Here is a 23,248-nt window from a genome sequence, read left to right on the forward strand (position 1 = left end):
AGTGAGCTACTCTTTTGAGGTTACAGGCTGATTAGGCAGTATGTATAGAAAGTTTAGGGATGCGGGTGGCGCTGTGGGTAAAAGCCTCAGCGCCTAGGGCTTGCCGATCGAAAGGTCGGCGGTTCGAATCCCCGCGGCGGGGTGCGCTCCTGTTGTTCGGTCCCAGCGCCTGCCAACCTAGCAGTTCGAAAGCACTCCCGGGTGCAAGTAGATAAATAGGGACCGCTTACTAGCGGGAAGGTAAACAGCGTTTCCGTGTGCGGCTCTGGCTTGCCAGAGCAGCAATGTCACGCTGGCTACGTGACCCGGAAGTGTCTCCAGACAGCGCTGGCCCCCGGCCTCTTGAGTGAGATGGGCGCACAACCCTAGAGTCTGTCAAGACTGGCCCGTACGGGCAGGGGTACCTTTACCTTTTTATAGAAAGTTTATTATTTCCTAACGTAAAGCTTTCATTGGGGGAAACTTTTTAGAAATTCCTGAGCAGTTCCCTGTAAAAGTGGGATCAGTAGCTTGTTTCTTTCTAAACTGAAATAAAGAACATGAGTGTTCTTTCAGCTTGGCAAAGTTGTTCAGCTTACATGGAAGGAGCACTGATCCACCCCACCCCACGCTGTGCTCCCAGTGAAGAGCAGAAGCTCAGTATATATATTCTGCATAAACAGAGATCAACTTAAATCATTAATTTATGTGATTATTGTCATGTCTGCACTGCTTATTGCCTCACTTCATTCTGGCAGTTAGGTTGCTTAAAACACATTTTTTTGGTCACCTTCTCTTCTGTTCTCAAATCTGATGCATAATTTGGCTTAATTTGGGGTGCTATCTGAGCATTTTTAGAAGAACTGTTTCAGAAAATAATTCCTGAGAAATGTGACACTGTGCACTCATGTGTTACCAAATCCTTCATAAATATGCTACAAATGTATTGAGTTGTTCCAGGAACGAGTGTGTGCATATACACATTGGCACTTGCATACTACAAACTATAGGCAAAACAGGCTCAGCTGCATATATATGGCACTAGAGCACATTTTATGTACATATGCAGTGGCCACACTATCAGAATTTTGAAGTTAAGCTGACTTTCTGTCTCTACATATTTGTACTGCAGGACATAGTTGCTCCATTTAAAGTATACCATCTGGGACGCTTACTGTAAGTCAAACTCTTCAACAATAGTTTGAGACACGTCAGGAAAACATGGTGGGTAACACCCTACATTAGTCATAACCCTTTGAAATTAATGGACACTTAGGTCCATTAATTTTGGAGGGTCTATTCTGAGTAAAACTTGGATACAACCCAATGCCTCTAGTTTTACTATCCTAGAAAATATATCAAAAATTAAATAAATAAAACAATTGTCCAGTAGCACCTTAGAGACCCTAAGTTTGTTCTTGGTATAAGCTTTCATGTGCTGGTATCTGAAGAAGTGTGCATGCACATGAAAGCTTATACCAAGAACAAACTTAGTTGGTCTCTAAGGTGCTACTGGACACACACACACACACACACACACACACACACATTTCGGTTGCATCAGACCAACACAGCTACCTACCTGTATCCTAGAAAATGTTACAAAATGCATGCATGTTCAAATACTTTCCCAGGTGGTATGTCTAAGCAGCAGTTCTAAATTAAACTAGGAAGCGAGCCCCATTGAACACTGTGGGGCTTATGTCTGAGTAGATACACATAGGATTGAGTTCTTAATTCCCCCATGTTGCAAATCTTGACCTGCATCTCCTTTTCTGTTGTCAGATGTCACAGAACAGTGTGGATATGCTTTTCTAAACTTTTCAAAGCTATGCGTAGTCCCCCCCTTTTAATAGATTTTATTGCCTTCTAGGTTACGTAGTGATTGTTCATGTTGTGTTTCATGTATCTTGTTCTAATTTAGGATACCCAAGTAGTAACCAGGCCCTACTATTGTTGAGAACCTGTGGTTCATTATTGCCTGAGCATCATCCAGCTGAAAGAACAGAACTTGCCCATACCATATGGACCCAGTTGAAAGGACTAGGTATTCTTTTTCTTAAATAAGTCATATGGATGTTATTTTAGCATGTGCTTTATTTATTTTTTCTGGTGTAAAAATTAATGGAATTAAAATACTGTTAGATACTAAATGTGTAGCTGACATTCTTTAAATACTTGCAGATACAACTCTTGGAAATCTGTTTTTAGATTCCAAGAGCTATACTGACATCTAGAGGTGTTAATATTAAAACCAAGCTTTGTTTTTGTGCAATGAAGTCAGGTAATTTGTTGCTTAACATTTTTGAGAGAGAGAGAGAGACTTTAGTTTTAATATTGCTACTTTTTGCATTGCTAAACAATTATCCAGAATTCTGTTCAATATCCCAATTGCGCCCGCTGGTAATAGTTCTTAGAGCTTTGGTTTGTGAGTAGATATGAAATAGTGGTTGTGTTTAATACCAGACTTGGCTTAAACATAATGTCAAGCAGTAGTTGTATGCTACCTGAACAATATTTAGGCTTACATAGACCTTCCCCCACCATGGCTTGGATTTCCTCTCTTAATACATGTAGCTGCAAACCATAGTCACAAATGGGAGTATAGAAGGAGGGTTGAGAATATAATGTCTGAACTGACCTTAATAATATCCATACTTCCTCAGTGTAATGAACAGGCTGTAGACTTAAGATGCGCTGTGTTGCAAACATGTGTTTAATGTTTGTTTCTGGCGTTGCATTACAAAGGTACACTGTTTAGTGGACTTAGAAATATACCTTCACGCACTTTCAGAAGTTGTGCGTTCTTATCTATGCCTAAATTTGTTGCTATGATAGTATTTGCATTGAATTATTTTATCGTATTGAACTTCTTAATGTACTGAATTTTAATTTTTCTTTACAATCTCTTGTCAAGGTGTTGTGTATGATGTAAGCCATTACAATGCTTTGCTAAAGGTCTACCTTCAGAATGGGCATACATTCTCTCCAACTGAATTCTTAACAAAAATGGAAGAAGCTAATGTTCAGCCCAACCGAGTATGTACTTCTTTCATAAAGGCATTTTATTTTTGGCCAACTTTTAACTCACCACCACTCATTAAATAGCAAGTCTTATTTTCGTCATATTTTTTGCAGGTCACTTACCAGCGGCTGATTGCTGCCTATTGCAGCAAGGGTGATATTGATGGTGCTAGGTAAGGGTTTGCATAAATGGACCTAAATATTTTACAGCCAAAATGCATCTTACAGCATAATCCTTTACATGTTTACCCAGAAGTCTCATTGAGTTCAGTGCATTTACTTCTAGATAAGTATGTATAGCAGGGGCAAGGAACCACTGGCTTTTAGGCATTAGTAACCAGGGAGGGGCACAAGGTCTCCCCATTTGATCTGCCTGGCCATTTTGTCCAAGCTCTGCCCACCTGCCAATCATCTGACACCTGATATGATGTCAGTGTGGACAAGTAAAAAGGCAACTGGGCTAGAGAGGCTTTTGAAGGGCTGACGATCAGCTCACTCTTGGGACTTCAAAGCCCCATATCACCTGATGTCATAGTGACATTAGGTGATTGAGAAGTGAGCAGTCCTGCTTTCCTGTAAGATTTGGGCCACGGGGAGTAAGGAAGGCAAAGATTTGGCTAGATCCAGTTCTCCACCCCGGTGTATACGATTTCACTGTTGATATTTTTAAACATGAAACAAAATTTAACAAAGAAACAAATTTCACTGATTGAATAATGCAAGTCCATTGAAAAATATAAAAGGGATAACTTTATCCAAAGAAATGACACTTGGCTATTGTTATTTTCAAACAAGCCAGCTGAATATTGTGACTTCTGAAACTGGCTTGTTGAAACTAACCATAGTTAATGATGACCACAGTTTTGGTTCTGAAAAATGGCTAGTATGCAACATTATTCATGTGAATGCAGCCACTGTATGCAAGAGAAGAATTGGAATTTGTATAACTTGAAAGGAACAAGGTACAAGAAAAAAATACCTAGCCAGTGGAGAAAGCATGGATGTGTTTTTATGCTGCACAGTACTAATTTAATCAGGAATTTCCTTTTTAGGTTAAAAGAGGAATATATAACATAAGATAAGGTTAGGAGCAATGAACATACACTGTTTTTCCAGAATATGTTTTAAAATATTGGATTAATTGTCTCTTTGTATTTAAAATGGTAATCTCAAGGTCTTAGCTAACTCAGTATTACAAGACTTAAATGATATCTTATTTTGTTTTACTTCAGCATATAGTCTTCAGTATAAAGTACATTTGTTTTACTTGCATTTTCCAAAGAAAAACATAGCTGACTTAGTTCTTCATCTTGCAGCAAGATTCTTGGTTTTATGAAAAGCAAGGAGCTCCCAATCACAGAATCTGTATTCAGCGCACTTGTGACTGGCCATGCGAGATCCGGGTAATTTATAGTTCTTACTCTTCTCCAGCTTAAATTGCTACTTTGTCTGAGTTAAGTGAATGCATTTTCTAATTTTTTAAATTGTTACAAATAGTTACACCCTTCATATCAGCCCCAGTTACCTGACAGAGATCTTAGTTGTGCATAATGATGTGTTCAGGGATCTCTTGAATATAAAAAGCCGCCCCCCAACCAGGTGACTGTTTGCATGGGACAGTTTCAAAATTTGTAACCTTGACTGGTTTTCTGATGCATATGCTTAAGGGCCAAACTACATGTAAAAAACGATCTTAAGTGTATCTCATTAAATTGCATGAAAATTTTTAGACTTGCACATAGCAGCTGAAAGGGGGTGGAGGTGGCAGGTACAGCCTGTTTGGTCCCACTTGCCCCCTTCCTTCATACAAGCAATGAAACAACGCAGGAAGCCACAACTAACTGTAGTTTCCTGTTTTGTACAGACTGGGAAATTGTGCAGGATTTGGAAGCCATATGAACTATTGCTTCCTATTTTGCCTTTTTTAAGAAACCAATAGCCATAGCTTCCCAGTTTAGACATAGCAGGAAGCTCTGGTTAACTGCAGATTACCGGTTTTGCCACTTGAAGAAGGGGAGTAGAAAACCGGTAGCAATGGGGTTGTATTATTAAGCCAAGATTTGATTGTGCTGATGTAGCCATGCAGGTGAGCCAGCCTTGATGAATTTTCCCCTTCCACTGATGATCCTTATTGGGACTTGCCAGAGATGGCAGATGTTCTGTCTGTTCCTGTCCTATATTTCATTCATTCCTTTTCCCACAGCTGTTTAATTGAATAAAGAGCTCATTGTTGATAAATTGTGACACCCCCCCATAAGCTCAAGTCTTAATACCAACCACAACCAGTTTATAACATTGTATTTGCCACTATATTAAAATATATATATATATTTTAAACACTTCACAGGGATATGGAGAATGCTGAAAATATCCTTTCTGTGATGAGAGATGCTGGCATTGAACCTGGTCCAGACACTTACGTTGCACTATTGAATGCATACGCTGAGAAAGGTGACATGAGCAAAATTGAAGAGGTAATACACACCGTTTGCAAAGCTGCAGCTCTGTCCAGAAAAGATTTTATAATTGCCATCACTTTTCATTCATGCCTTTTCCCAAATGGCTAGTAGCTAATTCTATAGGAAGTGTAATACAGTGGTACCTCAGGTTACATACACTTCAGGTTACAGACTCCGCTAACCCAGAAATAGTACCTTGGGTTAAGAACTTTGCTTCAGGATGAGAACAGAAATTGTGCAGCGGCGGCAGCGGGAGGCCCCATTAGCTAAAATGGTGCTTCAGGTTAAGAACAGTTTCAGGTTAAGAATGGACCTCCGGAACAAATTAAGTATTTAACCCGAGGTACCACTGTATGTTGAAAATGTGCAGCAACTAGTATTCTTTGGTAAGCAGAGAAGGTAGTGGCTTACTCAAAGCTGCCTATTCAATTTGTGTGTTTGCATACACTGAGTAATGCTGTTAATTGTCCCCTATGTAAATGAGCCCCGTTTGGTATTTACAAGAAATCAAGAATATAGTATGTTTGGTGAAGCATATCTTTTGAAGACAACAGGCATTTTCAGTTGAACGAATTTTATGTGATGGACCAGTTTGTTGTTACTTTTTCTGCTTTTGTATTTTTCTGGTGCTTGTGATTTTACATTTGCTGCCCACATCTGTTTTCTATGTGAGTTAGTGGTATATATTTTTACAAGAGTTCCACAACTGACACACTTGGGCATTTCATTACACCACCTTTTAGTAACCACACTCTACTGGCAGTGGAATCCCAAAAACTGTGGAGATCTGCCTATACATAATACTTTGGTGTGTCTTTCTTTTGACACCTGCGGATCATCTAAGATATCCAAACATTTATTGAGATCAGTGTTGGAAAAAGACAGTTGTGCTGAAGATGTGAGTTGGATTGTAGTTATCATGGGATAAAAAGTGTTGTTTATTAGCCAGGGCTTCAATGCAGTTAAACTGAACACCTTGACAGTTTAAACCTCTTTCTCTCCACCTGCAATGGATTTAATGATGACTACAATGCTTTCAGTCTAAAAGGTCTTAAGTTTAGCAGAACTGTGCTTTCTGCTGTTTTTCTTAAACCACAAAAATCAATACTCTGCAGTCTTTACTACAAGGTCGTATATTTCAGCACTAACGCTGATACTTCTGAAATGGCTTTTTCTCTAGAGTGGTCCCTTAACATTCAGAGACACAATTGTGTCATGCGTAACACGGCACTCAGTTTCATTTGGCTGATTAATGCCTGGAACCTCCTGAATTTGGAAAACCAGTCTTGTGTTTTGAATGAATGCAATGCTACTGGAGCATACTTGCACATTGAAAAGGCAGTTCCAGCACAATATTTTGCTTCCATTGAATGCTTTTTGGAATCATTTTGCAGATATTGGCATAGTACAGTGGTACCTCAGGATGCAAACGGGATCCGTTCCGGAGCCCCGTTCGCATCCCGAAGCGAACGTAACCCATGTCTGCACATCTGCGTGTGCGCGGGTCACGTTTCGGCGCTTCTGCGCATGCGCGTGACATCATTTTGATGGTCTGCGCATGCGCGCGAGGCGAAACGCGGAAGTAACGCGCTCCGTTACTTCCAGGTCGCCGCAGAGCGCAACCCGAAAATGCCTAACCCGAAGAATATTCATCCCGAGGTATGACTGTATATTCTCAACTATCCCATGAAGTAGATCCATCCTTGATCTTTTGGGCATTGTGTTATGACTGAACACCTTAACGTACAACACATCCACAGAAGTCAATCTAGATGCCCTCTTTGTGGAAGCGCCATAGGTCAGTGGCACAGAGCATTTGCTTCACATGCAAAAAGTCCCAGACTCAGTGCCCGCCATCTCCACTGAGCCACTGCTAGGCATTGTAGACAGTACTGAGCTAAGTACAAGACAGCTTCCTGTGTTCTTTCCACGTAGATGTGAAGTGTTACATTGTGGCAATAAAACTGATGATAATAAAAAAGATCAATACAGATCAATATTTATATCTATATTTAGTTTCCTATTACATTGTTTCTCCTTGCTATTGCAGATCCTGGGCAACATTGAAAAAACTGATGCCTACCTTTTGGACAAGGACTTAATGGACATCATTTTTACTCTTGCCAAGGCTGGACATCCTCAGCATGTACAAAACATTTTGGAGAAGATGAGACATGATAGGGGATACATTCCAGGTAATATTTTTGAAAGATGCCAACAAATCTTATTTGCTTATTGGCACTAGCCTTTACTCTTCAAAAAAGGAAATTAATGAAAATGCATGGTTATTTCTTATTTAGTTAACCAGTGCATCCATTTGGGTAGCTCAGGGTAGTAGCTGTGGAAGAGAGATATACATAAAATGTCTCTCTCAAATAGAATTGTAAAATGATACATAGTATTTTTATAATCATGTCTAATTGGTGGTTATTCTGACTTGACTTTACACAGTCTTGGTGATATTAATCTATACTTAGCTCAGTTGATTAGAGCATTGTACTTCTTTACGAATCGGTAGTTCTCAGTATGGCACATGAGCAGAAATAGTTAAAGATTACATGGGTATAGCTACTGACTTAAAAAATGGCTACAAGCATCCTTACTCATTGAGCAGTGAAAGCCAATAGAAGCACTGAGTGATAAATTTGTAGATCTGTAGAGTAGTTATTCTTTGGAACTTCAGTTAATTTCAGTGGCTTTTATACATGGCTTCTTCTGAGTTGCATTGAAATATATCCACAATGCTTGGTAAGTAGTACGCTGTGATTTATCAATACATTGTTAAGCACAGCTATTGGCCATAATGCCTTTATAACTGGGCCATAATGTTTGCTTTGCTTATTACGCTATCATTTTCCATATAATGTGTAAATTGAGTGCTTAAAAATAAATGGTGTACTACTTCTGCACATTAATGTATTGGTCCTGCCCCCGACTCTTCCTAATCGTATTTGGTTTCTCCCCCCCCCCCCCGGTGCTGTACTTAACTACCTAGATGCAATGAATCTCTGTCTGAGTTTACTAACACACGGCTTAGAAGATACAGCTTTTCAAGTACTGAAGACATTCCCTTCAGGGTTGTCAGATGCCCAGAATGAAGGCAGCATAGACCGTGGCAACTTCTTCTTACGGCATTGTGCAAATTTGAACATGGTAAGTGAAGTCCTACAAAGGACCCTTAAAGCAGGGGAGGGAGACCCTTTGACATATTGCTGGACTCCAGCTCTTGTAACACCTGACCTTTGGCCATGCTGTTCGGGACTGATGGGAGTTGGAGTCCATCAGCTTCTGGGGGTTTACATTTTCACCACCCCTGCTTTAAATCAATATTTTTTTCTTAAGCAAACTGTTCACTCGCAAAGTCTGCTCCTCTCCCTTTTTCAAAGCTGTATTCTTTTCCTCATATGTCTCTCCCCATTCCACCCTATGAATCCTACTCTGATCTCCACATCTTTAGCTTTCCCTTGTCTTCATACATAGCCTTTGTTCCACTCAAGTTCCCCCTCTGGAATTGGTCAGTTCCTCCTTGCAAGTAAGCCCGCCCCTCCCTATTGATCACTGGCTTCCTTGTGTTTCCTTTGCCACCCTTATTATGCCTTGCTTCCTCGCTTCTGGCATGCAGTTACATGAGCGACTCTGCTGCTCTTATCGCTGCTGGGTTACTATGTGTTGGGTGCATGGATTAATTCATAAACATAAGAACTTAAGAAGATCAGACTAAAGGCCTATCTAGTCCAGCATCTTGTCTCCCATGGTGCCCAGCCAGGTGCCCAAGGGAAGCCCACAAACCGTATGTGAACGCAGTAGTGTGTAGGCCTTCCCAGTCAAAGCCAGCACTCTCTTTGTTTCTCAAGAATATTTGAAGTACAGTGGACCCTTTAGTTACATACTGCTTTGGATACGTAACTTTCGGGTTACGAATGCGGCAAAAGTGTATACTTCCGGTTTTCGCCGCGTGTGCTGAAGCAGCACCTCTGCCTATGGACTTTTCGGGTTGCGGACGGACCCCTGGAACGAATTTAATTCGTATCCGGAGGGTCCACTGTACTCATTCACTTAATTGTGCTGAATATTGCCAGTTGAACAGTGAAATTCTTGAACCTTCCATTTCCTTACAGCCAGTGGCTAAACTGAAACAGTTCTGCAGTGACATGAAAGAACACGGCATTCACACTGCTCCCCTGCAGATGACTCTGTTGTGTGCGTTGGAGTTAAAGAAAACCGGTACTTTTTCTTATTGCTTGCCTCAGTTAAATTTTTTTTACTACTTAACCCTGTTACAACCCCATTTATTGACTCTTTGACTTTCTTGATCTTTTCAGCTTTGGCTATTGATCTAATGAAGGCCATCAAAGAAGAAGGCGAACCCGTCAGACCTCACTATTTTTGGCCATTGCTGGTTCACCACCAGAAAGAGAAAAATGTTCAAGGTTAGCATTTTAAAAATCAAACCTTAGCTTACTGTGCATGTGAACTTGTAACACGCAGCCCTGTAGCCCAAATGGGTTTGTGCACGAGAAACAGAATAATGTTGCAGTACCGGCAGCCCTGCTAAGGCACTATTGTCCTATTGGTGTGGTCATGTACATTGCAACAGTTTCTTTGTCATTACTTTTTCCAACCTTTTTTTTTTGTTTTGTTATGCCACTGGTAACTTTCTTAAATTTAGAACTCTTCAAGGAGTTGTGATTGTTTTAGCTTGACTGTAGCAAAAGTATTTGGTTTGTTACTATTTCCTTAGCTGTTTCTCTCTTAATATATCTTCTGCTCACCAAAATCTAAGGAAGCTTTTAAAAGTCGGGCTACATTGTGGAACCCTTGTTTTAAAGATAGAAAAATGATTTATATTTTTTTTGGACAAGCTTTGCTCATTCCTATGCAGTGATAAGTTAAATGTGAGCTTAGTTACAATAATGAAAGCACAAAAACCTCCATTGTTGAATGATCATGACCTGACAGCACACTGATTGAAGGACTGAAATGTTCAATCTTTGGGATTCTTAAGTAGGTTTAAGCATTTAGCACACACTTTCCCCTGTTACACATGGGGATGTCTATAGGATATGAATAAGAATTGAACAAATATTAAATTTTAAAGCACAATATCTAATTCTTTGGTTTGCATTATTGGTAATTCAGAAAGAGTGGTCTGATAAAAAGATGCTTTTAACAGAAGTACTTTCCCCTTGGGGAAATTAAAAACTGTCTTTTTCATCTTATCTCACAGTATAATGTGCTTTAGAATGAGATGCAGAGTTGTTAGTGTGACATTGGGTGACAAACAAAATGCACAAACAAAAAAAAAGTGCTTTTAGCAGACAGTTTGTATTGCAATTTTATTTTAAATATAGTCGCATCCCAGTTTAGAAGAAATGCTGTAACAAGTATTCCCTAATTGTTTCTGGCTATAAAAGTGTGTCAAGCCTTTTAGAAAAACCTTTATAAAACAATATTCTGTTCTTGTTAACTCTTTAGGTCCCTGAAGGCACTTAAAAGTACTGGGCAAATTGTTCTCCAGCATATCATTTGAATCCCAGCATGTTGCAAATACATTGTAAAAACTCAGAGTTTCAGCATAGGCTTAAGTTCTCTTCTATCCACAAATAAATGGGTGAAAAGCTATGCACACATGTGGCCATATTCATCCGGTAAAATTTTATTGCACAATTTTATGCAGTGGTCAGAAGGTGTAACAGTTGATGGTTACGGCAAATGGGAAGTGAGGTTTGTGACATCAAATGATACTGAATCTTCACTTCAGAAGTCTAGCAATGCGACAAAGCCTTAAGAAGCATCAGTTTAAAAACAGCAGCAAGGAGAAATGTGTAGGTGTCTTTGGCCACATAAAGGGAAATCTTTTCTAAGTTTGTACTTCAGCACTTCAAGAAGTTCTGGCTGCATGTACCAAGAGCATTCTCTGTTCTTGTAGCCATCCAGTCTCCCTTTACATTGTGCTATCTTCAGCATGAAGTTACCAGTGTGAATGCTCTTTTCTTCAGACAGGTTCAATGCATATTCTTTCTTGCATATTGCTATGTTCATGATGCAGTTTTAACTGTAAGAGATCACAGGAATTGGAAGAATCAAACTGAAAACTGATGCATCTGGGGAGAAGAGCACAATATAAATAAATGTTATCTCACAAAGATAGAGGGAAAAAGTAATGCTGCATTAAAATTTCACTTGGTGGTGTCTAGTAAGTGGGCAGACTTTCAGTGTATTATGTAAACAAAATGTTATTTGAGAGGCTAGTTTTTGGTAGTTCAGTATGCAGTTCTATTTTGGATTTCAAGGATGAAGCAGATAATATTATATTGTGGTGAACTCCCTTAAAAACTCTTAACAGCAGTGACATGTGTTTAATCTACAGACTTCCCTAGAATTTTCTGCCGTTTTTGTTTTTACATGAATACCGTAGAAGCGTGGTGTTGAGAGAGCTTGCCAAAACAACACTCCACATAGCTTTGTACCCTATCGCAGATAGAAACTAGTTGCTAATAGTTTGGAAAGTTCTCCATTCTTAGCTGTTTGTTTTCAGCTTCTAAGACATCTTCAATTTCAGCAAGATCCTGAACTTTGATTACCAAGGTAATCCATTTCTTGCACATGAATGTTTCCTTTGTACCAACGGATTCAGATGAATTGAGAGACTTACACCTTTTGAGGCTTTGTGCTGAAATACCTACTCAGCCATAAACCAGTTTGCATTAACTGCAAAAGGATGATTGGTCTTACCTGAAGTGTAGATTTGATAGGTTCTGGGAACTATCTCTCTGATCTTCTCTGTAAAGAAATAGAAATGAAGTACTGTTGAAGGCAGAATCACTTAGGTGACAGAGAGAGCTGGGAGAAAATGACCTGATCCGTCAGACAGGAGGGGAAAAAACTGAAGGGGACGGCACCTGCCTCCCAGAGTTCTTTGCTCTCCTGCCTCTATCACATGACGAGGGTCATAACCCAACCCATTCGGGTCCTCAGTAACCATATCAAATCCATAGTTCAGCTGTCCTTGTGCACATTGCCTTCCTCCCTGACTTCCTTCTCTGGACAACTATAGTTTGTCATTACATCTGAATTGGCAAGCTGTGGTTTGAACTTCTTCTCTGTACTAGAATTGGAAACCACAGTTTGATGTGAGTTGCCTATTCCGGTTTGCAGGGAAAGTGAAGAATCATAATTGGAAGGAGGAGGGGAAGCTCAAAAACCATGTGCATGGCATCTCCTTGGCCCTGTTACTAGACCTCATTCCTAGATTTTGAGCTGTCAACCTGATATAAATAATGACAGTGTTCTATGAAGCTGTTGTGAGGACAGAAAGGTCAAAGATGATAAGCATATGCAAATTAAGGTAGTGATTAAACCATTTACATTATTGTTAATCGCATCTCCTCAAAGAGAATTGCACAGAAAAATCAGTCACATGTTGTGCCATGAGTTTCTCCCACATTTCAGGGAAGCTTATGCAGAATAAATTTCTGGCGGGCATGCTTCTTTGGTCTGTTACATTTGTGCATTGCATTTCTTGGGAAGAATCTGTGCAAAGTCTGTTTGCGCATGCTGGTTATGCAAAATGGTTGGTGTGTTTGTAGTGGACATGCTTTCTATAGCAGATTGCTACATCCCACAAGGTAAGAAGCTTCTTTCTTTCCAGTCAGTCCAGAATCCAGTTATGGACATCATTTGTAAACGTTTGCAAATTTATTAAAGACATGAGGGATGTGAAGTTCCCAAGCAATCATCTCTACCAGTGGTATAAATTCCAGACATCTCTGAAGGTGTGGCACCCCTTTCTCTAGTGGCACTAATGGCATAAGGGATATTCCTAAACTTTTTGGACCCACTGACAGATACTGCTACATCCTCATTCACTGGTTAAAGCAAAATTCCAGATCCACTGCCAAAATATCCCCCCTCCCCCAGCAGCATTCCTTCATTATATATCAACACATGTTCAAACACATGTGAGCATAAAAGTAGATGCATTCAGTCTCTCTGTTTTCTGATCAATGTTGACACAGATTTGACTAAGACCGTGCTAGAGCTATCCTGGGTTATGCATGATGCTAAGAATGCTTTTTAATCTTAAGATATTTACAGTTCATTGCAGTCACTGTTGCATTTGAAGTGGATTGCCTGTTCTACACATTTAGCCTGTGTTCTGCAGTTGGAAAACTAGGAAAGCAGGGTTTGGGCTAAGACAAAACCTTCCTCTTTATATGCTAGTTGGTTACTCTTGGTAAATGGGAGAGCAATATAAAAAAAAAGAAATAGTTTGCCTGTATCTTTTTGGGGTGCAGACCACACTGCTACCTTATTCTGCTGCTTAGGTTGACAAAGCTCAGATTATGTAGAATGAAGTGATAGAATATCAGGTTGTACTGTGTTTTGAATGTCTCTACCCCCTACAAAGAAGATGAGCTCATCAGAGAGGAAGAATTTTGTGTAGTATTTCCCCTGATATACTAGTTTATTATATTCAGGCATCTTCTATCTGGGGAAACATTCAAAACTGTCACCTGACTTCTTCACCTGCAGTATGCTGCTAAAGAGGCAGTACTATCTATATTGGATAAACTAACCTAGATATAACCAGTAAACAGCAAGTATGTTTACTAATTTAAATTTGCACTGGCCATCTGCCTTTTAATTGATTAATGCATTTATTAAATTTTAATGCATTTTCATAAAGCAAAGCCTCAATATGTGTGTGTTTTGTGATATTAATTCAGTTCACACATGCTGGTAAGCCATGATTTACGGCAGCATACAGTAACAAGCTACCATAAGGCTTGTGTTAGAAGGAGGACTTTGGCAGAATTCGTTTTCACTCTTCATGAAAGCTAGGCTGTCTTTGCATACAAACCAGAGATTGTAGTTTAAACAAGCCAGATTTATAACCCATAGTTTGAACCGCTTTGTAGTCTTTCTACAAGCAAGTGGTATATAAAGTTTATGAAATAATAAATAAATAATAAATAAGTTAGTTTGTTTGTGGGGAAAGTAACTAGGGTTTGTTTTAAGCTGCAACCTGTGATTCATACAGAATGCTGCCAAAGTTCTCTGGAACGGCTGGAAGAGAGCAAAAGCCCCAAGGGCCCGTAGCAGCTCTTTTCTACTTGTGCTTACAACAATAAATTATGGTTTAGTGTTACGTGTGAATGCAGCCACTCAGTGAATGATAAGGTAGCAAAATGTAGTATGCCCTTTACTCTCAGACTCCTGGTTTAAACCAGCCCCGTCGGTTAATCAGTAGTGTGCTCTGGTTTAAAGCCCTGAGCCATAAAAATAGGAATCTGTTGCAAGTGCAAATGGATGGCCAAAGTGTTAAAAGAGAAAACTATCCCTGCAAGCATATATTTAGAACAAGTAATTCCACTATGTGTGCTCATTTTGATAGGCACTCCCATCTTCCTTGGATACTTTATCCAATATCCCTTTAAAACGCCTCTCCCCATATAAAACATTAATAGTATCCTAAATTCTAATCCTCATTACAACACTTGCATCTGCTCAAAAATAAAGCCAGCAAAGATAGGGTTGTAACAGATGTGAATTTGGGGTATGAAAGGCCATAAACATTTTTTGCTTGATTGCGTAGAGATTTGAACCCGCATCTCCTGGCTGTTATGGGCCTAATTTATTGTAGCAGTTATTTTAAAAGCAAACAGATGTTACGGATAATGTGCATCTAAACACTTTTCTCAAAGTATAGAAGTGCTGATGAAATGCAGTTTCAGCTGAGTTTTCGTTACCGTTTTTTGACATCTTATAAAGCATAAGCTTGCTGTCAGATTTTGAAATGTATTGAGCAAAATTATATTGTAATTAATTCTTTCTGGATACATTTGCCGGTTCTTGGCCAAAATCAGTCCGTCTTCTGTTTTAAGGCAAACTTGAGCAAATGATGCGACTTTAATTTAGTGTGACTTGTTGGCATGTATTTTTAAGTGCTCAAAGGGAATTCACATTTGATTATTTGCACCGTAGTGCACTGCATAAAATATTCATGGAAGTGTCACTTTTCCATAGGTGGCACTCCAGGGCAAAGACAGGGACTTCAGGAAACTTTAGAATTTTTTATAGTAACAAATATGTGAGGCAACTTGGAAAAAGGAGGGGGGGGGAGCATATGCTACTTGAATCTGGTATCCTGCAGCATCTGACAAATCATTTTTATGCTTACAAAAATTCCAGTACCTGTATAGGTTTTGACATGAATTCCGGAGTTGGTTAGCTAGACATGATGTAATAAAATGCAGCATTATGTTTTAAAAGGCAAGAACTTAGCCATAGTGTCTTTGTGGTAACCTTTAAATGCCAGATGCAAGGCTTTTACATTTCCTTTTTAATAGTTAAATTAGTTAAGTGGATTAACCAGGGGTTGGTTTTACAAAAAACAACACCACCCCACCATGCATTCTAAATACATAGAATCATAGAATCATAGAGTTGGAAGAGACCACAAGGGCCATCGAGTCCAACCCCCTGCCAAGCAGGAAACACCATCAGAGCACTCCTGACATATGGTTGTCAAGCCTCTGCTTAAAGACCTCCAAAGAAGGAGACTCCACCACACTCCTTGGCAGCAAATTCCACTGTCGAACAGCTCTTACTGTCAGGAAGTTCTTCCTAATGTTTAGGTGGAATCTTCTTTCTTGTAGTTTGGATCCATTGCTCCGTGTCCGCTTCTCTGGAGCAGCAGAAAACAACCTTTCTCCCTCCTCTATATGACATCCTTTTATATATTTGAACATGGCTATCATATCACCCCTTAACCTCCTCTTCTCCAGGCTAAACAGGCCCAGCTCCCTTAGCTGTTCCTCATAAGGCATCGTTTCCAGGTGCCTTATACATGCCAATAAATGTGAAACTTTTGCTGAATGTGTTCCTGTTACTACTTCTCTTTCTTCAGATCCATTTTGAAAACCCAACTTTTCCATAAGGTGGTTGTCTTAACACAGGGGTCAGCAACCTTTTTCAGCCTTCGTCCGGTCCACTGTCCCTCAGACCTTGTGGGGGGCCGGACTATATTTTGAAGGGGGGAAAATGAACAAATTCCTATGCCCCACAAATAACACAGAGATGCATTTTAAATAAAAGCACACATTCTACTCATGTAAAAACACACTGATTCCCGGATCATCCGTGGGCTGGATTGAGAAGGCGATTGGGCCGGATCCAGCCCCCGGGCCTTAGGTTGCCTACCCCTGTCTTAACACCTAAATCCTTGTTCCCCACTGTAACCAAGTTTAAATTTGCTAACTTTTTCTTCCTTGCTACAGTGTGTTGGGAAGGGAGATATGGCCAGAACAGTGTCCCCTTCTGTTTGCCCACCCTTCCCAGTTTAGGCCATTCTGCTGCCATCAAGTGGAAGAGTTATTTCCCCCAACTGCCTTCCACCAAACAGCCTTAACACGCCCCCCTCACGTTTCCCCAAGAACAACTTAAAATGCCTTCTTAGGTGATGTATAAATGGAGTTCACAGGTTTCTTTAATGAAGCAAAGACAGAAGTTTACTAAAAAGTCAAAAGAGTTAGTTCTTTGGGAAATGACTTTACCTAGGCTGGTTTTATGTTACTTTCCCTATGCTACCAGTGGAGCAAAAATGCAGTGAAAAATAAGTAGGTTTACAAATACAATAAAGCAGGGCTGCCTAACAGGTCGATTGCGACCTACTGGTTGATTGTGGGGTGTCCCTGGTAGTTCCTGGCTGATCTCTGAACCCCCAGCAAAATGCACCGCCCCCCAAAAAAAGCTCATAAACTTTGACTCCCTAAAAAAAGCTCAATACTGTGAGTAGAGTAGATCGCAGACTCTTGGAAGTTGGACGCCCCTGCAATAAAGCAATCTCTCCTCTAGACAGTTCCCAGATTTTAAAACTGAAAACTGCCCTAGTGTGTGCTTGTATACAGCAATCCACTTTGAATCTCCCAAGATTCTGGCAGATAACAGTCTGGAGCTGTGTGACTCACACGTCCTGAAATCAACAAGGTTCAAGGCAGTTTTGGGATTTTAAATCTCCACTTCAGGCAGGCAGGCTGCATGTGATCCTTCTTACCTTCAATGGTTTCCTATCTTCTGACTTGATCCTGGACCGATCAGGGTTAGCTAGCCGATTCCTTAATCCACAAGCAAACGTACATGCACTGCATTCATATTTGTAGCTAATCGTGGTGATCACACAATATTGTTCCCCTTCCCTCCAGCAACAGTGTCTAATAACAGGATCATTTCACACACAGACACACACACACACACACACACACACACACACACACAGACAGACACCACTCCCTTTCTCTACCCAAGTGCATTCCTCTATCACTCTCACAGACAACTCCCACCCAAACCTTCTCTCATCACAAACATACGTATTCAGGAAAGCCAACAGCTCCTTATAGCTAGTGGACAAGAAAAAACCCTGTGAACACCTGTATAGCTCAGTCAGTAGAGCATGAGACTCTTAATCTCAGGGTTGTGGGTTTGAGCCCCATATTGGGGAAAAGATTCTTGTACTGCAGGGGTTGGATTCAGGGGTTGCCAACTCCCAAGAGACTGTGATCTACTCACAGAGTTAAAAGTTGAGAGTGATCTACCCCATTTTGGGGAGTTCAGGTCAAGGTTGTTGAGCTTTTTTTAGGGAGGAGGAAAGCCCTGCTTTTTGGGGTTCAGGTCATAGTTTTTTAGGGGAGCCAAAGTTGTTAAGCTTCTTTGTGGGGAGCCCGTGATCTACCACAGACGTCCAGTGATCTACCGGTACATTTGTTGGATGTACCTGGCTTAGATGATTCCCATGGTCTCTTCCAACCCTACAGTTCTGTGATTCTAACAGGGCAATGCTCCTTGCTCCATCACACCCCCGCGGACATTCAGAAACACCCCTTCAATGGGTCAAAGCAGGCCGCCACAGCCAGCTGCTGATTGCAGGTGGGCCACAAGTGGTTGAGTAAACAGGGTGATAAAAACCCATTCAGTGGGGTGAAGCAAGTGCCCACTATCAGCCCTTGTGAACAGTGGACGTCAAGCAGCTGAGCAAATGGGGTGATGCCGCTCCTTCCCACCCCTAGAAAAGCCCCTTGAATTGGGGCAGTGTTAGTGCCTGCCACCAGCAGCAGCAAAGGTGAGGGGGGAAGCCATTCCTACTGCTTTTCTCCCTGAAACACCCTTCCAGGATGTACTTGCCCGCTCAAAAGGTCTGAAACCAGTATTGTGATCTGAACTTCATGCTGGTTTCAGACGATGAACTGAAATATCTCCCAGCTCTAGCCCTAATAGCTTTTGGTTTCCGAACCTTGACTAGCAGATTGGGAGTTGGTTGTAGGCTTATGTGCTTATGGTAAAGATGCATATGAATATAGCTGATTTCACAGCAGAACCTGGTTCCCGAGGACAAGACAGAGCAGCAACTGGAACAAAACAAAACACAAAGTCTCGTTTCTGTAGAGCCATTTCCAATCATTTAATTTTTTTCTGACAATGCATGGAGATTTATCGTTTTAGGGTTGAATCCAATGCAGTGTTAACACTTCTGCTTGCATAAATGGACATCCTCTCCCTCTCTCTATCCCCAAATCTGCTCTGGAGAGTCCTACAATCCTCCAGGGCAGATGTTGGGGCATGTGAGGGGCTGTAGGTGGAGAGGTTCCACTGGAGAAGCGGAACTCTGCTCTGTTCACACATGGACATATTGAATATGGCCCAAAGTTTCTAGGTAGCTGAAATTCAGCATCTGGTTCAGCATCTGTTTTCCCTCCCACCCTTTAGGTACAATTGAAGTCCTCAAAGCAATGCATGAAATGCAGGTAGAGCCTGATATAGAAACATATTCCAACTACGTTTTGACAAATTTTGATGATATCAGCTCTGTGCGCCATCTGCTGCAGGTGAGTTAAGTAGTTGGCTTATTACTTTATATCCCAGTGATGTTAACTTACCAGGTTTCATTTTACTTTTGTGGTGATCCAATGCTGTAATAGCCCTAGAAGCATGCCTCCTAAATAAACCTTTTAAACCTTATCTTTAATGCATTTTCCGTATTTTTCCAGAAAGCTGCTTTGAGGCATTAGGGGGGGGAGGGCTCGTTTTTACACCAGTATAATTTTAAGCCATTCATTTAAATCACATTTCTAATTTTTAAATCTTTATGCATCTCAAATGGTTGCTGTAATAACTAAAAGCTATTGGCTTGCAACTAAATACACATTTTATTGTCTTAGACAATATCCAACTAACTCTGTCAGCACCAGGATTTATGCTTGTACAGTGGAACTCCCTGTCCTCTGCCTGTACGCACCCCATGCCCTCTCCAGATCTGCTCCAGAAGGTTGAGGGAAACCTAGAACAGATTTAAGGGTACACAGAGTGAGGAGATTCTGTTGTGCAAGCGTAATACGTAGATATCTCAGAAATATTTGCAACCTTCTATTAGGAAGGCCGGGGACGCGGGTGGCGCTGTGGTCTAAACCTCTGAGCCTCTTGGATTTGCCAATCAGAAGGTTGGCGGTTCGAATCCCCGCAATGGGGTGAGCTTCTTTTGCTCGGTCCCAGCTCCTTCCAACTTAGCAGTTCGAAAGCATGCCAAAAAAAGTGCAAGTAGATTAATAGGTACCGCTCCGGTGGGAAGGGAAATGGTGTTTCCATGTGCTACTCTGGTTTCGGTGTTCCATTGTGCCAGAAGCGGCTTAGTCATGCTGGCCACATGACCTGGAAAAACTGTCTGTGGACAAACGCCGGCTCCCTCAGCCTGTAAAGTGAGATGAGCACCGCAACCCCAGAGTCGTTTGTGACTGGACTTAACTGTCAGGGGTCCTTTCCCTTTCCCTTTTTATTAGGAAGGCCAGTGCCAAGAAGAGGACGGGGCTTGTCTAAGGCTGATTGCTGAATTCATACCAAATTTCAAATTTTGTGCTGGGGGTCTTAACCACTGTGCTCTCCCAATTGTTACTGCATTTCGTCTCTGAATTATATTCTTTCCATAGGAAGCAAACTGTCCTATTGATAGTAAATCACTCTCTGCAGCAGAAATCAGATACACAGCAGCCACTGGGAGACTGGAGGATGTTTTAGCTTTATGTAAGTATCCTTGATGTTGTAATTATTATTTGTACAGCCGTTGTCTGTTGAAGCTAGACATAAGAATGAAAAACTTATTATTTATTTTTTTAAAAAAGTCACCTTGGTAGTATAAATAAAATTTACTTCACCAGTTCCCTAGACTTGGAGTTCTAGTGTAGCTTGCCTCTTTATAAATACAGAATTCATGATAAAAACAGGCACAAAATAAATCCATAAATTCGCATTTAACTTTATTCTATGAAATCCACAATCTCAAGCAGTAGGGCATTGGTTTCCAAACTTCTTTAGCCTGAGGGTTGTGTTCAGTCTTGGCCAACCTCCTGGGGGTTGCATGCAAGCAGTGGTGTAGCCACCCCACACTCTCCCATCTATAGGGTGCAGTAGCAGCGGATGACAGGCTGGGGTTGCAGTGGCATTCTCATTGTTGCTGAGTATTAGAACAGAGCAGTGGAAGAGCAAGGCTGCAGTGTGTTTGGTGCCGGCAGGAGTGCTGGATGGGCTCTGCCCCTGCAGCTCCCCTCCCCCTTCCATCTTGGTATGCAGCAGTGACTGGACAACCAGAGGTCAGGTATGCCTGACCCCACAGTTCGCTGCTGACAGAGTGGAGACACAGCCCTCCTCAGTGATCAGCTGGGTGTGGGTGTGCTATTTTCCCCTCCCTGTTCATTAGTCGCTCTGATTAGCATTGGAGCAGACAATTTGCATTGCCAGGTGCCAGACTAGGTGAGGTGGTTCAAATTTCTCCACCAATGCTCACCAACAAATGATCAGTGATCTCACCTCTTCCCTCATGTGGCTATCTATTGATGGGATGGGAAAACAAAGAATGGTGGTTTTAAGCACTTGTCCTAGGTAACCAGAGACGTCAAAGCTCACAATAGTGCTCATAAGTGAGATTCCGATACGCTGCACAACTTCCAAGTGTGGAGCATGATGATCTTGGGATCACTGCCCATCTCCTTTACTTTCCTTATGTGTGTTTATCAATGTTTTTCTTCCTCCACCCCACTTAAACTGCTAAACTGCTACAACATCCAAAGAATCATCAGTTCATACTTGTCTTTAGTAGCTTCAAGACTCATAATGGTCCTGAAATGCTGCTTTGTACATTAAACCATTGAATCTGTATACCGGGGTCAGCAAACTTTTTATCGGGGGCGGTCCACTGTCCCTCAGACCTTGTGAGGGCGGACTATATTTTGGAGGGGGGGGAAATGAACAAATTCCTATGCCCCACAAATAACCCAGAGATGCATTTTAAATAAAAGCACACATTCTACTCATGTAAAAACATGCTGATTCCCGGACCGACTGCGGGCCGGATTGAGAAGGTGATTTGGCCGCATCCGGCTCCCGGGCCTTAGTTTGCCTACCCATGCTGTATACTGATAGTCTTACCAGAAAGGGTTTAATGTTAATAGATCAAATTAAAGCTTCCTTTTGTGGTGCAGATGGTTAAGGGGAAGGCAACCTGTTAAAGCGGACTGCTACCAAGGGCTATTGATTGCAGCTTCCAGGTTTCTATAATGCTTCTCACTTCGCCAAACCTTTATTAGGCATTACAAATATAGGCCATCATAGAACACACACACACACACACACACACACAAATATACAAATAAACAGGATTTTCATTGGAGTCAAAGTTCTATAATGCACAGATTCCCAAAACTGGCAGGATGAAAACAATGAAGCATCAGTTAAGGAATCTGGGCGCATTAGACAATGTGCACAAGGGTGCCTGTTCTCCCTTTCTCAACTGCCCCATTCCACTTCATTGTCATCTATTTTTCATTTCCCCCCCCCTCAGACTTGTTTGTTGCTAAGGAAACCAGCTTGCCGGCTGTCAGCGGCGGCGGCGGCAGCAGCAGTTGAGCATACAGAGCTGCACCGTGTTGTTGTTTTTTGAAACGAACAAAAACTTTTTAAACACAAGATTGCGTTCTCATTTATTTATTTCTATATTTAAATAACAAAGAAGATGAGTGATCACAACAAAGAAGCAGGGAAGCTCTTCAGTGTAAGGCCCAGTTGGTCTAGGGCAGAGCTTTCCAAACTTTTCATGTTTTTAGACATGTATCATTTCACAACATGGTGATTCAGTTTTACCAGCAAACCAGAGGTTAAAGTAACCCCTTTCCAGCTCTGGGAGGAGCATGGGGAGCATTTGCGCGACACACCTACACACTGCAGCCGACACACTAACATGTCGCGACGCACAGTTTGGAAAGCTCTGGTCTGGGGACTGAATTTGGACTCTCCTGCCCTGCCCTGCTTGTCTGGAAGCTGGCATGGAAGAAGTCATGCGTTCTGCTGGAGTGCATGCATTTGAAAGACAGATGGGCACACATGTTTCAACTACTAGAAATTCTGCATAGCTGTTGATTTTTAGAGCTGTTCAATGTCCATGTTCTTCCTCCGTCAGCTGTATGCTGTCCCAACTCCCCTCCACACATACCAGCTTGGGTGTTTCATTCCTGGCTTGAATTAAGCCAACTCCTCCCACCCCTAGTGCTGCATAGCAGTCTCTGTTCCATTGTCACACATAGCCGAGGCTTATGAAATTTAGCTTCCCAGATACATTACTGAGAGCTAATGAGTGTTGTGGATTCCTTTTGATATTACTGTTTTATCTTTTGTAAACCGCTTTGATGTTTTTTTAAAATACATGTAAATTGTATGAGATAAATGTATTTCGCTGGGTGGGGAAT

General features: G+C 41.2%; 1 protein-coding gene across 1 annotated transcript in view; it reads left to right on the forward strand.

Annotated features, from left to right (window-relative positions):
- Positions 1-23,248, forward strand: part of LRPPRC (leucine rich pentatricopeptide repeat containing) — a 116,225-nt gene that overhangs the window by 14,878 nt on the left and 78,099 nt on the right. Inside the window, exons 3-13 of the mRNA XM_077925527.1 lie at positions 1,904-2,026; positions 2,897-3,018; positions 3,118-3,176; positions 4,320-4,406; positions 5,351-5,477; positions 7,513-7,657; positions 8,458-8,615; positions 9,581-9,686; positions 9,785-9,892; positions 19,227-19,345; positions 20,441-20,534. Coding sequence (XP_077781653.1) covers positions 1,904-2,026; positions 2,897-3,018; positions 3,118-3,176; positions 4,320-4,406; positions 5,351-5,477; positions 7,513-7,657; positions 8,458-8,615; positions 9,581-9,686; positions 9,785-9,892; positions 19,227-19,345; positions 20,441-20,534 — 1,248 coding nt within the window. The remainder of the gene's footprint in view (positions 1-1,903; positions 2,027-2,896; positions 3,019-3,117; positions 3,177-4,319; positions 4,407-5,350; positions 5,478-7,512; positions 7,658-8,457; positions 8,616-9,580; positions 9,687-9,784; positions 9,893-19,226; positions 19,346-20,440; positions 20,535-23,248) is intronic.

This window comes from Podarcis muralis, chromosome 3, assembly GCF_964188315.1.
Source record: "Podarcis muralis chromosome 3, rPodMur119.hap1.1, whole genome shotgun sequence".
NCBI lineage: Eukaryota > Metazoa > Chordata > Lepidosauria > Squamata > Lacertidae > Podarcis > Podarcis muralis.